Source organism: Poecilia latipinna, unplaced genomic scaffold (assembly GCF_001443285.1).
Source record: "Poecilia latipinna isolate Pla-1442-1.1 unplaced genomic scaffold, P_latipinna-1.0 Scaffold1229, whole genome shotgun sequence".
In the NCBI taxonomy this organism is placed as follows: domain Eukaryota; kingdom Metazoa; phylum Chordata; class Actinopteri; order Cyprinodontiformes; family Poeciliidae; genus Poecilia; species Poecilia latipinna.
In genome coordinates, this window is record NW_015113845.1 from 93,012 (window position 1) to 108,255 (window position 15,244).

At 39.5% G+C, this 15,244-nt stretch overlaps 2 protein-coding genes across 3 annotated transcripts in view; both read left to right on the plus strand.

Annotated features, from left to right (window-relative positions):
* The window catches only part of synpo2a (synaptopodin 2a), a 28,401-nt gene extending 23,869 nt beyond the window's left edge, over positions 1–4,532 (plus strand). Inside the window, exon 6 of the mRNA XM_015054121.1 lies at positions 4,101–4,532. The gene's annotated coding sequence lies outside the window, so the exon portion shown is untranslated. The remainder of the gene's footprint in view (positions 1–4,100) is intronic.
* Positions 4,533–4,727: 195 nt separating this feature from the next.
* LOC106960792 (myozenin-2) lies at positions 4,728–13,949 on the plus strand. 2 transcript variants are annotated; one of them, XM_015054123.1, is made up of 6 exons: positions 4,728–4,842; positions 5,569–5,661; positions 6,352–6,518; positions 9,564–9,699; positions 12,148–12,331; positions 13,466–13,937. In XM_015054123.1, the coding sequence occupies exons 2-6, from the start codon at positions 5,580–5,582 to the stop codon at positions 13,689–13,691; spliced, it is 795 nt and encodes a 264-aa protein (XP_014909609.1). In that variant the 5' UTR covers positions 4,728–4,842; positions 5,569–5,579; the 3' UTR covers positions 13,692–13,937. The 2 variants fall into 2 exon arrangements, with proteins under 2 accessions (XP_014909609.1, XP_014909610.1); XM_015054124.1 differs by lacking the exon at positions 4,728–4,842 and adding an exon at positions 4,849–4,959 and having other exon boundaries at positions 13,466–13,949.
* The last annotated feature ends 1,295 nt before the right edge of the window (positions 13,950–15,244 follow it).

Genomic DNA, 15,244 nt, shown 5'->3' on the forward strand with positions numbered 1-15,244 from the left:
AAAAGTCCTAAAATAGGCCATTCATTGAAGATGCGCCTTATAGTGCGGAAAATACGGTACATATACAATGCAGTAAAAGAAAGTGCTTGGTTTCCAGATTCTTTTCAGGTTTGCTTTTCTGTCATTTTAAAATAAGAGACAACTGGATAAATACAGTAAAGGCAGTTTTTAAATACCGTTATACAAGATTCTGTAAATTACAAATGAAAAGTTCCTAGACACTGATCAACTTTTTAAAAAAAGGAAATTATAAATCAAGAAGATGCTTCAGTTACAGTTCTTCTATAAATTATTAGGTCTGCAGTGAACTATTGCGCCGATGATTGTGTAAAAAGAAAAAACAAACAAATATATTTGTGAGGTTATGCGACCACAATTAAAGATTAACTTATTTTTCAAGCTTTTTCATCTTTACCAGGAGGGCCAGTAATATTTAAGAAATGTACCTTGTTGAAGGAATGAGTATGTTGTTTAGAAGGGATATACGAGTGAGGATGGACATCAATCGGCTACATTAAGCTTTGTTACAGAAGATGATTAGGATGATTAGGACAAATTGATATATGCATGAGAAATTAGAAAAGATGTCAATAACTGTGTGTTGCCAGCATAATTAAATAACCACAACAGCTAATTTTCAGTGTTTGTTAGTTTTAACTCGTTCCACTTGAGTTTGCGCAGGACAAATTCAACATTCTCTTGGGTCCAGAAATGATGAGTTATCTCCACACTAAAGATCTTTTATTGTTGATTCATGTTTTCAGTGTTGAAATTTCAGACTTTTCCTTCACCCTTAAGGATCTGCTTACTCCTCTTCAGGGTTGCGGTTGGGTCTCAAAGCATTCAGTAGGTGAGAGGAGGGGTACACCACAGTTTGTCAGTCCATCACTGAACCCTCCACACACGGTCATATCTGTTTCTTGTTGGATACATTTCCATGTCTAAAAACTTTTCTTAGATGGATGTTAATCTAAAGAAATTCAACACATTTTGTGAAACATAAAATGCCTTCACATTAATTACATTATGTGTTCATGTATTCTACTGTGTGTGTTTGTGTTTTCTTTTCTTTCTTTTTTTTCATGCAAAATGTTTACTTGACCATCTTGGGATGAAGGTCCAATCCTTTAAACACAGTCTATGAATGTACAATTATGGTCTAATAGGTATTAGCTGAATTACTCAGATAATAGGTTGGATTGCCTTACCGTTGGAGCCGCTTCCAGTATTCAACATGAGAGAATGTATCAATGCAGACAGAGTTTCTGCATAGCGTAACATGTAAGTAATGTCATTAATGATTCATTTTTGGAACATTCATATGCATTCTTTTATATGTCGGATTTTTTTTATATCCGAGCTGCCATGCTGCATGGAGATTAGATTATTAGACTATATGTACACTACCTTAGGTGTAGTAAGGTGAGGCCACAGGATTTGATAAATATTCAATGATTTGAGTAGTTTTTATGTCGATAATTACCCTAACATGCTTCAGTCTGCAATGTGAGACCAAACCAGAACAAAAGCCCAAGTAAGCCTGGACATGCAGGCTTACTTTCACTTAATAGCCATATGAATTATGGCTACTAGTAGTCATAATTCATAGTGCTGTTTGATACTGTTTGATACAAACTTTACGCAAAGGCCCCAACTAAGATTTCAACCAGTAAATGAAGGAATCCCTCTCAGCGATTTCTTCTGTTTGATGTTTTTAAGAAAAGACATGAGGCTAAAAAAATAAGGAAAATAATCTATAGCCCAATTTATCTTTTTTTTTTCTTTAAAAATTGTGTTGTATTTTATGCATCTGCAACTCACCCCCATTTTGCTGTCAACCTTTTATATGTGTGGTGGTTCTTGAAGTGTTTGTGAATTTCTGATTGGTCATTTTGATTAGTGTTTGAAACACAAAACTTGAGGAGAAAGTGAAGAGTTGGCTAGGTTTCTCCACTGGCAGACATCATCATGTCATTTTGCGATCAGGTATGTGTTTGAAATGAGCGCTTGTAACTCGAGAAGAGGTTAGCACCATAATACGGTTAGCTGGAGGCAGATATGTCAAGTAACCAACAAACGAGAAGAGGCTTTTTTCTTCTTCTTCTTTTTTTTGGAGCAGTATGCTTTAACATGTGGCCTAAATGAGCGTAAGAGGATTTGATGACTGCCCAACTGTTTTCATTAATTAATTGGGGAAAAAAACAAGTAAAGGCTCGTTTGGAGTTTGTAGCAAATGGAATAAATCAACTAGAGTATTTAGAGAGGCAATGGACTTTAAGTTGGCATTAAGAGTTGGATCGAAAACTTTGCTTAGGTAACAGGTTCACTGTGAAAAGGTTTTATGAAAACTGTGTGCGGGGTGTGCTTTGTTAAGAAAAATTCATAATCATCTCCAAAAACTAAAGTGTGGTTGTGTGTTTTCTGCATAGGCTAAATGTTGTTTTGACGTGATTCTCTCTGGGCAATGCCAGTAACATGAGTAGGATTTATCTCACTGGTCACTTGTTGTTTTCACTTGGTGTTTTGTTTTGCTACAGCTTATCTGATTGATGATTTATGCTTCCTTCTTATAAAGATGTGTAAAAACCTCTAAAATAACTCTTCCTCTATTGCGGTAACATAATTGGAGTTACATTTGGGAACCTTTATTCAGTGGCAGAAATACAAAATGTAAAAAAATACATACATATTTAATCTCTTTGACAAATTCAGTCCTGTCACAGGAATATATACCTTACTTTTTACACATTGATTGGGGAATTTTTAATCAGCAATTCATTTGGCAACTATGGGGAAGTTTTCATTAAAAATGTTTATTTTAAGGGGTTTTGTGCACATCTTTACCTTTTCCCATTATCGTGGGTGGGGAGGTTGTGATGGCACAGGTTGCTTTCAAATAATAGCCATAATTCATAGTGCTGTTTGATACTGAAACATACTTTCTGACGTGTTTTTTTTTTTGTTTTTTTGTTTTTTAACAAAATAAACACAGCTAAGTAGCACTGTTTCTCAACCTGTAATTATTTGTGTTTGTGTTCTTTGCGTTTCACTCCAAGCCGAAAAGAAATTTGCTTTGGGCCACTTGTTGCTTGCTGCACCTTCCCAGAAGGATTTCTTTTAATAAGAGTTGCTCCACGTACAGCGCGGTGGGGGTTGGGGGAGCAGGACTCATTTCCATGGTGACCGCTGGTTATGTAAAAACAGGGTCAACCTACTGTAGCTGGGCCATTAGAGAACGAGAGATAACAGAATAAGGGGAGACTATAAACAGAAATTTCCCTTAGCAATTTAGATCTGGGAAATGATTCGCCTTTTGTCGAAATGGAATGTGAGCAAGTGCCATACAAAGCAGCACCAGCAAATTAGGAAATGTTTAAGATGGCAGTACATAGAATAATCCTGTTGCTCTGAGGTGAAAACTCAGTCATCCTTCCTCATGTCTCTTATAGTAATAAATAAAGTATATATAGGTAAGACTTATATAGGTTAATAAAAACATAGTGGTGGTAATTTAAGACAAATGAGTGACATTTTTTTTTCCATAACTGCATTTAAAACAAACTTTCAAGACCACATTCCCAACAGATTTTCGCTTTTCAGGAACTATTGTGGAAGATTACAGCTAATTTTGTTTTAATTCTTTTGAGCAAAGTGTTTTTAAGTGCATGTCCAGTATGTCAGTTATGCCCCATGTTGGCAAAACACTACTGCACAACAGACACAGCTAAAACCACATGCACTCCCTAGGGGGACACAACCGATTCTCACTGTCTGTTGTTAAATCAGACAAAACCTTTGCAGTTGTAGGTCTGCAATGATTATCAAGGCAATTTATATTTGCTAAATGTCAGAAAATAATATAAACATTTCCAGAGATTGTTGTACTTTTCTACATTTACTGTTGTGAAATGTGTGCATTATTTGCAGTACAAAAATTTTAGGTTTTTTTTTTTTTGTTTTGATTTCAAAGTCAGAAGTTTATATTTCAATATCTTGTTGAACTGCCTTTAAACTGTCTGACTTTGGTTAAAAGTTTTGGATATTCTTCTTCAAGCATATTGCAATAGTAGGTAAGAATTTTGTCCCGTTCTTCCATACAGAACTGGCGCAACAGAGTTTGGTTTGTCAGTCACCTTGCTCACACGCTTTTCAGTTCTGCCCACAAATTTTCCATGAAACTGAGATGAAGGCTAACACTGACTCCTGATAGTTTAATACGACCCCACACAGAAAGAGCCTGAACACTTTATGTTTTCATTTCCAAGATAGCCGAACTCAAAAGATTTATTAAAAGGTACATGTCCAAGTGACATGAGGGAAAAATGTTTGCTTAAAATAAACACATTCAGTTTTGGTTTGTCATCCTGAAATGAGCTTTAATTGTTCATAGCTACTTTTAAGGCATGTTCAAATTTTGTTTCCATTTTTGCATTAATTATTTCATTAATTCTGTTCAATACAAACATACCACTTAAGTTTCAACGAAAACAAAAATACTATTTAAGCTACTCTCATTCATAAATCAGTGCACACAATCCTGAGCTGTTGCTGGCTAACAGGAGGGCAAAGTAGGCAGTTGGCGCAGGGGTCTAAATTTAGAGCTTGTGAACCAAATACCAATGACAACAGACAAACTGACACCCACCCACCCACTTGCCCACTTATTCAGTCACACAGTCAGTCAGGTCAGGATTCAACCCCCCTCCCCGCCACGAACTCCAGTGTCGGGGATCGCGAGCACCCACTCTGATCTACTCTACGGCAGCCTCTCACCTTTCCGGCTTCCCACCCCGAGGAGACAGGCACAACTTGAGGCGACCCCCTGAGGGGCCTTCAGGACAGGTAAGCATCACAGGGGCCTCTCCGCAGGTGTGCTTCCCACCTCTGATGTGACACTTGTGCTTTGGATCAAACACGACCTTGCTCACCACTTGGAATTGTTTCCACTGGATTTTCCTGGTACTCCTCCGTGTTTCTCAGTTAGTTTTAGCAAATATTCACGTTTGCTTAGACACATTTTCAGGATTGTTAAAAATAAAATTTGTGAAACTCATTGGTTACACCTTTTAATTTGAAATATGAATAACAATGAGTAATTTCTTTGTTTTAAGTGACTTTATATGGCTGCTCATGTTGCCGTGCACCTTGGGGTAAAACTTTGTGCTGATTTTATTCGCTGCCTCGCATGTTAGCTGTGACAGCACCTTGTTCTCCAGCCACGTCCCCAACATCAGGCCACCCGGGCAATTTCAAACATATTGATTCCCAGATACGCCTGACATGGCCAGCTGCCACATCTGAAGAGCATGTGCTTGGCGTTTAACAACCCAAGGTTATTTAAAGGGATGTGCTAACTTTGCCCTTTTCACCACCCTAATAAATTCTGTCTGCTTCGGTGGGTTTTTGTGCGTGCAGTGGATGCTATATGTTGGCCAATCAATGCCTAGATTGCCTCTTGTTTGGTCTCCCGTTTTTTTTTTTTGTTTTGTTTTTTTTTATCTGAAGAGCTTGTACTGATGTGAGGTGTCTCCTGTGACTTTTCTGTGCCTCACGGCAACAAATTCCCAGGGGCAGCCATCATGTCGCAGTTTTCCACCATGACAACCAGGGAGAGGAAAATGCAGGCGGCAGCAATCTGCAGAGAGGTGCAAGGCCAGGAAGGTACCCATCTGATACATCCTCACCTTGACCTGTCCGTTCTTTTGGTTTTACCTCGCATTCCGATCATTTTATCCATTTACTTTCTCTCTCATGTTGAGCTTTGACTATAAACAAACAAACAAGCCAATGCATTTATAGGCCCAAGAAATAATCCCTTTGTCTTTGTCATTCAAACATGTTATTCCAGGGGGAGGACAACTGTGCTCTGCTGGGTTGGGGGAGGTGGGGGGAGTCTGAAGGCTTCTGACAGCTGAAAGTTATTCTGGCAAATTATAGATCTCGTATTTAGATGCAGGCTTGTGACATCTACATGATCAGCATGAGGAGCTAACTGCAAAACAAGCGACAGACATGAGTTGACGTGCGGAGAAAAAAATCTCATTCATCATTCTGGAAGCAGTTGCATGTCGTGCAAAAATAGTCTTCGTTTGGCAATGAAGAACTACTAATAAATACAAACAGAACAAACGTATTGAAACCAATCGATAAACTAAAAATGTCATTGTGCGTGCTCATTTGAAAAATAAGATCCTAATAAAATACATTGATTTAAAAAATTAGAAAAAGTTCAAGAGGTACAGACATCTTTGCTTATTGTTGCCTGCATATAAACAGGCAAAAGTGGTGTGATCACCATTTGTGCACAAATGCACAGAATATCTAACATAGTCTCCTCTCACTCCCTCACAGATGCACACATGGACCTTGGGAAGAAAGTGAGTGTGCCTAAAGACATCATGCTGGAGGAGCTGTCGCTCGCCTCCAACCGGGGCTCCCGACTTTTCAAAATGCGCCAGAGACGCTCTGAAAAATACACTTTTGAGAGCATCCAAAATGAAACCAACAACCAGCTAAATGTAAGGGAAAAACACAAATAGAAGTGTAACTGTAATAGAACTGTAATCACCCTAATATGTACATTATACAGAGTTGGTACAGAGCGTTGAATTTAAAGTGTGAAGTCACAGCATGGCTTCTCTGAATGCAAATCCACAAAATATCCCAACTGTGGCCATCAGATTGTTTAATTTAAACAAAAGCTTATGTGCAAAAACAGTTTTTACGGTTGAGTCACAAGCTCTTAATTATTGAGTTTAGCAAGGGTAGCAGATAGATGCTGCTGTGGGAAAATATATACTTTGGGAGCAGTACAGTGCAAATTCCCCATATTTGTTGGTGAGTCAACAAATATGGGGTTTGTTGACTGGTTTTCAAGTCTGGTTTTCAAGAAACCAGACTTGTGTCAATTTTTTTTAAGTCATCCTGATTAGCATGTCTTCAGGATCTCCTAACCCCTCCTAGACTTCAGTTTATTGCAAAACTTATTTTGCAGCAAAAATGTAGAAAAGTCACAATCACTTCGCAGATAAACCACAGTTTTTTTAAAAAAAAAAAAAAACAGGAAAGAAAGCAATGATGAAAACCTGAAAATCACATTTTGTGTGTGTATAATGTTTTTGTGAATGTTGTAATTAGTGTATTAGATTTTTTTTTTGTGTGTGTCCTTTTAAATTTTGTTTTACAGCTCCCTTTCTTTCTCCATCAAAGGTAAAGCATTTCTTAGGTACCTGAGTAAACAAAGGAAGTAGAAATATAATTATAAAAGAAGACATCCATTAAAATTTTAATAAAAACAACATACAATGAATGTGCTAGCTATATTCTACTGAGTTATAGCATGACTAATTTCTCCACCTATATGAACGAGTTAAGAAATAACTTTGTATTGAAGCAGTTTTAAATTTTGATCTTTAGAGGATCTGTTGCTTGACAGCCCTGTCCCAAAGGCAGAAAACATTCAAAATAACAGCAAGACAGAAAATTACAGCAACTAGGTGTCTAGAACTCCCACTTGAGTTTGTCTACAACTGTATATTTGTCAAAAGATTTAGTAATTCTGTATCATTTTTATAATACAGGACCATAATAAAATTACTATGCCAGGCCTGCGTATGGTGATGTCATGCAGTCACTGAAACAAGAGTCACCTAAAACTAGTTACAACTTAATTTACCATGTTTTCCGGACTTTAAAGCGCACCTCACTATAAGCCTCACCCACAAAGTAAAAAAGAAAAAGAAAACTGGAAACGTACATATATAAGTCGCACAGGGCTGTAAGCCGCTGGTATCCCCGCCGCTCTCGGTTTTCCACAAGGACACAGCAGAGGCTTGGGTCCTTAATAAATCTGTTATTAAGGACGCAGCCCTGCGTCTCCAACGCCGAACCATGGACTCGTTCACGCCGAGCTTACGGGCAGCGAGCGGCTCTATGTACAGCCAGATCGATGGCCTTCAACTTAAAAGCTGCATCATATGAACTTCTTTGTGTTGTTTCCATGATGAGGGGGTATGAGTTTGAATACGTTTCTCCGTCGTGCCTGCTTCTAGGATGTGCTTGTTCTAAATGAAAATGAGCACTTTCTTCTTTGATTTCTGTTGAATATTGTTTTCATGTTGACTTCCTGTTGTGGGCGGAGTTTTTCGCAGGTGACATCGTTTCTCAATAAAAGGCCACAGGTCGCTCTGATGAGCACTGCACTCAGGCCAAACGCATCTGGTGGCTCTGTGGATTGATTTCCTCCGTCCGTCCTCGGCATTTCCAGCCCTTTACTAATGGCAGCGTCTACAATTTCCAATTTTGACTGCCAATGATTCACTTCCTGCTAAAGAGCCCCCTGGTGGTTGAAGAAAAATCCACAGAAAAGCCGCACTGGACTATAAGCCTCATGGTTCAAAGCGTAGGAAAAAAGTAGCGACTTATAGTCTGAAAAATACAGTACATATATTTCACCAGGACATGAGTGGCCTTATTAATGTGCTTCATGTGTATGCCAAGTCCGCTCTTCCCCCTCTCTGCCTGACCTGTCTCTTGTAAAATGCAGTCAAGGCACACCAGGTTTCTCTTTGTAACACTTAATTAAATATTAGAGCTCTTGTTTCCCTCCCTTTTCCTTTTTCCTCTCTGTTAGCTTTTTATACATCACTTTGCCCCCTTGAATTTTGTAAATAAGATAATTATTATGCTTCACCTATACCTAAGATTTTAACCCCCTAAAGTTGAACTAAAAAGAAAGACTCACACTTCTCGCTTTATTTATTGCTCTGGGCGATGGGGGCATTTTGTTTCAAGTTGTCAACATTTCCTGAGGAAGTCCCAGAGTAAATCATCATAAATATCTTTCCGATGGATGAAAGCCGAGAGCCTACGCTGCAGTATAATTCATCCCGAGCCAAGAAAACAACGTGTCAAAAAGTTGGCAGAGAATTGTAAAAATGTATTTTATCTACTTACCAGAAAAAAAAGTAGCAATCAAAAAGTGGAAAATATATCCACAAGACAACATGTCCAGTATGTTTAGTGCAGAGAAAACCTCAAATCTAACTTTTAACACACTTTGATTTCCTTCATTACCCCATGCTGGACTCTAACAGTTAGAGAAAACAACCTTTTACCATGGAGATATGGGTGTTTTTAAGACCATTACACCCTGGCACCCATAATAATCCATTTCAAGCCAATGTAACAATTAGCTTTTCACTTTTGGGTAAGTAAGAGTCTGTTTTTTTTGATTTTACAAACTGGTCACTAGTCTGGAGGATGGAGAAGGGGTAAAAAAAAAAAAAAATATATATATATATATATAAAAGCCAACTGTTAGAGAACATCAGCAAAGAGTGGTGTGAAAACCACTGCTAAGTACAAAGGAGGATCAGTGATGCTGTGGGCCAGATCCATTTAAAGGCCCTATAGTCTTGTATAGGGTACATAGTCTTTGAAATACCAATAATTTTTTTTACAAACACTAAAAATATGTTGGACTCCACCAGAATTTGAAAATAGGCTGTCAGGACTTTGAGCAAAAATCAACTTTTTTTCCATCTCTTTGATCTCTCTCACAGAGCCAAGAAGTTTTCCAGACCGAGTACAACCCCACCACCGGCGGTGGGAATGACTTGGGTGTCCAGCAGCCTTGTCAAGTGACATCCAATGCATCAGATACCACAATGGTGCCAAATCCGGACAGCATCGCCCCGGGTCAGTAACATTGCTGATACAGTGCACTGCAACGTGTTTCAAGGACCCTGTGGAATCATGTGCTGTTGATACGCTGTGGCTAAAAGTGTCTGGCCGAGCTCCGTTCCATCGCTCTGCTCTGCTCTGCTCTGCTCTCTCTCTCTCTCGCGACCAGCGCCCCGCTGAGAATATTTACTTTATTTCCATAATTCAGTCTAAATAAACTTTGAACAAGCTTCGTTTACGTTATTTAAATTCTTTATTACATATTCATTAAGTGTACAACGCAGCTTTTGCTTCGGGTGGAGACGCCTAGAGGACGTGCTGTGCGCAGAGTACTGGCTGTTCCCTGTTTTGATAAGGATTCAACCGTTTTCATTGTTTGTCCTGACGCAGGCTTTGATCACAAAGCAAAACAGTTTCTTCTTGCCTGGAATCTGCCGCCCTCAGGCAAAAATATGATTACACTTTTTTTTTTTTTTAATCATTCCACTGCTTTGTTTTCCGCCCTCACATTCCCTTCTTCGCCCATCGGTTTTATAGTCCTTAACCTCGCTCCCCTCCCCATCAGCCTTGAACATCTTTTTAAAAATTTGTTGAGTTTTGCCCCACAGGACATGTTTCCTGTTTGCCCCTCCGGCCACAGATACCATCTGCATTGCGCCCACATCCTCCCTTCATGTCCTAAAGTTTAGTCCAGCTGACAGAAAACCAACGCTGCGTTAAGGATCAGTGCATCCTGGGATGGGGTAGGGCCAGTTATTTCTGGACCAGACACCATCCCTACTGTATCCGAATGAAGTCACTCCAGCTGTTGCAGAAACCGGGCCAAAGTGCAAACGGTGTCGGATGGTTTAAAAGTCTTAAAATAGCACCTCCGGCTCCCACGGAGGTGCATGTTTCGTTTTAATTTGAAGCTTTGGAGGATCTTAATAAGACTGCGGTCATAAATATTAAACTCTTCTTCAGAAATCCGTGTTTCTCTCGCTCTCTCTTCAATTAGCTGGCTGTGCAAGAGAAAATATCAGCCAAATGTTTGACCTCAGCTACAGTATTCTTCAAAAATAAATAAATAAATAAAAATAACACAGTGCTTTGTTACGGATTCTCCCCTAAAATGTGTAAACTTCCCCTTCAGTTCTGTTTGCTCCCTCCTGCTTCCTGCAGGGTGAAACATAAACTCAGGAAAGGAGGGGGAATTGTTCATTGTATGAGGTTAGGAGGTGAACAGACAACCCGCCCCCCCCCCCCCCAGCACATTACATAACGGCTGAGCCCCCCCTCAGTGAAGCTCTGAGCTTGAAGGATAGTGCTTTGGAAAGGCCTCTCCCCGTCAACATCCATGTGCAAAGCGAGGAGACATGCATGCTTAACCCAGCCTCTTTGTTTGTTTTGCTGTGAACTTTAACAAAAACAGCAATATCACACGCCCACGTGAACATTTTACACATTCCACCGTCTGCAAGGAATCTTTAGTTGATATGTTGTTCAAACAAAACCTCTTACAATTTTTTTTTTTTTTTTTTAGGTGATGGATTGAAGTTCAAAGCACGAGACACGATTTTAGAGCCTGATCATGCCTCAACACTCTCCACAGTAAATAGAGAAGGTTTATTATAGTCAGAACAAAGAAATAATGAGGAAACTAAATACAGAAGATACAATAAAATCTTTAAAGCCATACTGATGAACAGAATATAGCATAGCAAGACCTGTTGAGCAATAATACATTATATGACAGTATCCATTGAACATTAGGCTGGCTATTGCCTTTCTGCACTATTCCGCTCAATTCAACTGTCGCTTGCAGCACAGCTTGTGCTTTCTCCCATTTACTTGGATTCCTCCGGTGGAATTTCTACCAGGCCAATCAGCAGAACAGAAGGAGAACTTGTGAACGAGAAATCGTTTTTCTGCCTGCAGTTTTAGCAATGACAGTGTAGTGGAAGTGAACATGCCTCACTCAGTTCAGCACTTTTCTCTTCACAGCAGGGGATGATTGTTTGCAGCACATGAAATTTCCGCTAAACTTCATAGCGTAAAGCTGGCGCATTACATATGTCAAGTACAAACGTTAGCAATTGTGTAACATTTAAAACTTCAAAAGAGCCCACATGTCCAAGAAGCAGTTGTTTCTCAATAGCCGACAGCCCAGACCCTCTGTACAAAAGAAAATGTAGGACATGGGAGTTGTTTTTACCAGGTTAACAGAACGTAAATAAACCACAAAGAAATGGATCAAAATACAAACACAAAAGAAAACCAAATCCCAAATATTCTAGGACTGTGACATGAGGTTTTGTGGGTTGTGACAAAAGTTCAAGGACTACAGCTACTTTTGCCAGACACTGTACAATAACTTCTGTCCTCCTTTGTATGCTTTTTCGAAAGCATGTGAGAAGAAAATGAGTGATAAAAAATGCACAGAAAATGAAGAAAATTCATATCTGTGTTGTATGACCTGCTCAGGATATGGAGGTCCTTTGAAGGACATCCCTCCAGAGAAGTTCAACAGTACAGCTGTGCCAAAGTCATACCACTCGCCCTGGGAGCAGGCCATCATCAGTGACCCTGCTTTGGCTGACACGCTCGTTTCCCGCATGCCGGAACTGGAGCCCCAGACAAACCTGCCAGGATACAAAAGCTTCAACAGGTAGCACTCATCAGGAGGTACTCCAGCTGAAATAAGGATGATTTACATAATCTAATCCATGCGTACGTCTACCAGTGCTTTACATAATCCACCATATGCAGTTATTTAGCTCACTATGTGCCAGATTTCACATACTGTTCTTTTCATTAGGCAATTTCTTTAGACTAAATCTTTGCAATATGTTTCCAAAATCTATTATTTGTAGGTAATTAAGTGTGAATTGTTGCATATTCACCGTCTACTTCACTAGTAGGTGTGATGAGTCTGTCGCGTTAATTCTTTAACTTATTGATTACAAATTTATACTTAATATATCAAGAACTTATTTATTTATTTTCCAGAAAATTATTCGGGGATGTAGCACACATTCAGAGGGATGCAATCTGCAACTTCACCACTAGGAGTCAGCAGAGTCCCACATGGTGCATTTAATTGCATAGCTTATTTATCAATAACAAATTAGATGAATATGCTTTGATGGATGCATTTTAAAACGCTGCCACCAGATGTCAGTATATTCTATATAACCCCTTTAATTATCTTTTGAAAAATCTTTACACTGCATAGCGATAATAAATAATTTCTTGAAAACTAAATACGGGATGAAGCTTCACCTGTTTGCATTCTGCAGCTTCCCCACTAGGTGTCAGCAGAATTTGCCCTTAAGTAATTTGTTTTCACAGAAAAGGAAGCTTTCCAATAAAACCAAAAACATCTAATAATACATCCAATTACGTGATATACATATATACAGTTTAGCGATTTAATATTTTCGATCATGTTTTTCTTAAAAAAGCAGACGTATTTCTCCAAATTCACTCCTTGTGGCTCCTTGTGGCCATCTTGCATTGTGCTATCATTATCCAAAACATTTCCATTCCAAAGTCTAGCATTTCATACGTTAAAACTGTGCAACTTTTGCCTCTTGTAACAATTTGCCCTTTTCGATTTAATCATATAGAACACTGCCTACACCTAACATGCTGTGTACCTCTCTGTAACCAATGCAGACTTGCAGAACACCCCCCTGGTCACATCCTGGCTTTAATTAGTAACACAACTTCAAATGTCACAGCAGTGACTCTCATTAGCACATGGCAGCCAACATTAACACCGTCCCTCTGTCACCTCCAGGGTGGCAACCCCTTTCGGAGGTTTCAGCAAGGCGCCGAGACCCGACCCCATTGCAGCGCTGCAGGTGGAGACGTTCCCAGAGGTCCCCGCTCTCCAGGGGGATTATGCTCTGAACCGGCCATCCTTCAATAGAGCGGCTCTAGGCTGGGTGTCAACCGGTGGCTCAGTCACACTCCCGAATGTCTCCCTTGAGCCCACACTCATCCCTGAGTCAGAAGACCTTTGAACCCAAGCAGAAACATCACAGGGGAGGCTTTGGAAGTAGCAGCTTCACCCAAGGTTATTGTGGGCTTGGTGACATTTGTTTCAGAGCAGGAGCTTGAGAGAAAACCTCCTGTTGGTAACTATCACACAGATGGTGGGAAAGGTAAAGTGTAACCATGTAACTTTAGAAGGAGCTGTATTGGAATAAAGTGAGATTGTATATTAATGTTCACAACAATGCTTTTCTCAAAATAAAGCGAGGCAAAAAATACAACAGAAGCAATCTTTAGATTTGTTTTCTTTTTAATTATATTGATGGTAAGACTTATCTTTATGTTTTGAACTGCAGCTTCGTAGCCAGTTTCACAGCACGCTCCCAGCGTGCCAGAGTGAGCGACGCTGACCTCTCAGTTGAGTTTCTGCGCGCTACCGTCTCGCATTGTGTTGTGTGGGAGGCAGAAGATGCATGTGAGCCAGCGTTGCATGCCTCAAGGTCTCGCATCTTGACAAATCAAATCTGCTCCAGTGACACGAGCGGCCTGACGGATGTGTCTTTCACCTTGCGGCAGCACCCGGTTGTTGGGGCTGGGATTCATGGCTGAGCCGCTCGATGAGCTGTGCCCAGACGCTTATTCTCTCTCCCTCCCGCCTCTGTTTCATTACCGCAGGAGCTTTCTCATGCACAACAGGCTGGCTTTAAGGTGCTTCCAGGTTGGACGAGACTGTCGTTGAAGTTTGTTAGCAATTTAAGAAACTGTCCTACTTAAATTAAATATAACCGTGATTTACTTTCTCATTAGACTTAAAAAATGTCATAGTTCATGTTCACTGCAGTTACTTTGAAGCTTGCATCCTCATTAAAGAGAAAATTGCTTTATTATCTTGATTTTGCAGGTTTTTACCACTTATTTGTTCCCTTTCATGTAGTAAATGTGGGGAAAATTCCAGACATTAGTTTGAATTCTGTAAATTTATGCAACAATTGGGTAATCATTATGACCACAAACTAAATAGCAGTGCCAAACCACTCTGATATCTCAAGGCCAAGACCCCTGTGGAGTCTGTCACCAAGAAATTGTCAGCGAAACCTTTAAATCGGTTTCTGTTGATCGGAGCGCCATTTCTCAAACATTCATGTTTTGATTCAGATCGTCGAAATCTGGAGGCCAAGTCAACGGTTTGGTTTGCTGAGCAACTGAAGCCAAATTTTGCTTCAGTGCAAGGGTTTCGAATAAATACAGAATTTACTAAAAATGTTATTAATTTAAACACTCCATTATAAAATAAATGTAAAAAAATATATATATTTCTTCAAACTATACATCAAGTGTATTATTTTATATTGAACATTTTCAGAATTTGTTTTCTAATGCATTCAGAATTTTATTTTATGCTTGATCAGTAAAGTTTCGCATAAAACCCATTTCTGAGTGCAGTAGCTAATAATCTGTATATCTTTTGAGGTTCTCTTTTTATCTGCTCTCATCCATGGATGTCTCAATTGCAACCATGTCAAGGTTATTTCTGACTTATTTCTCTTTTTACCGCATTAACCTTTGCTTTCTGGTCTGTTGA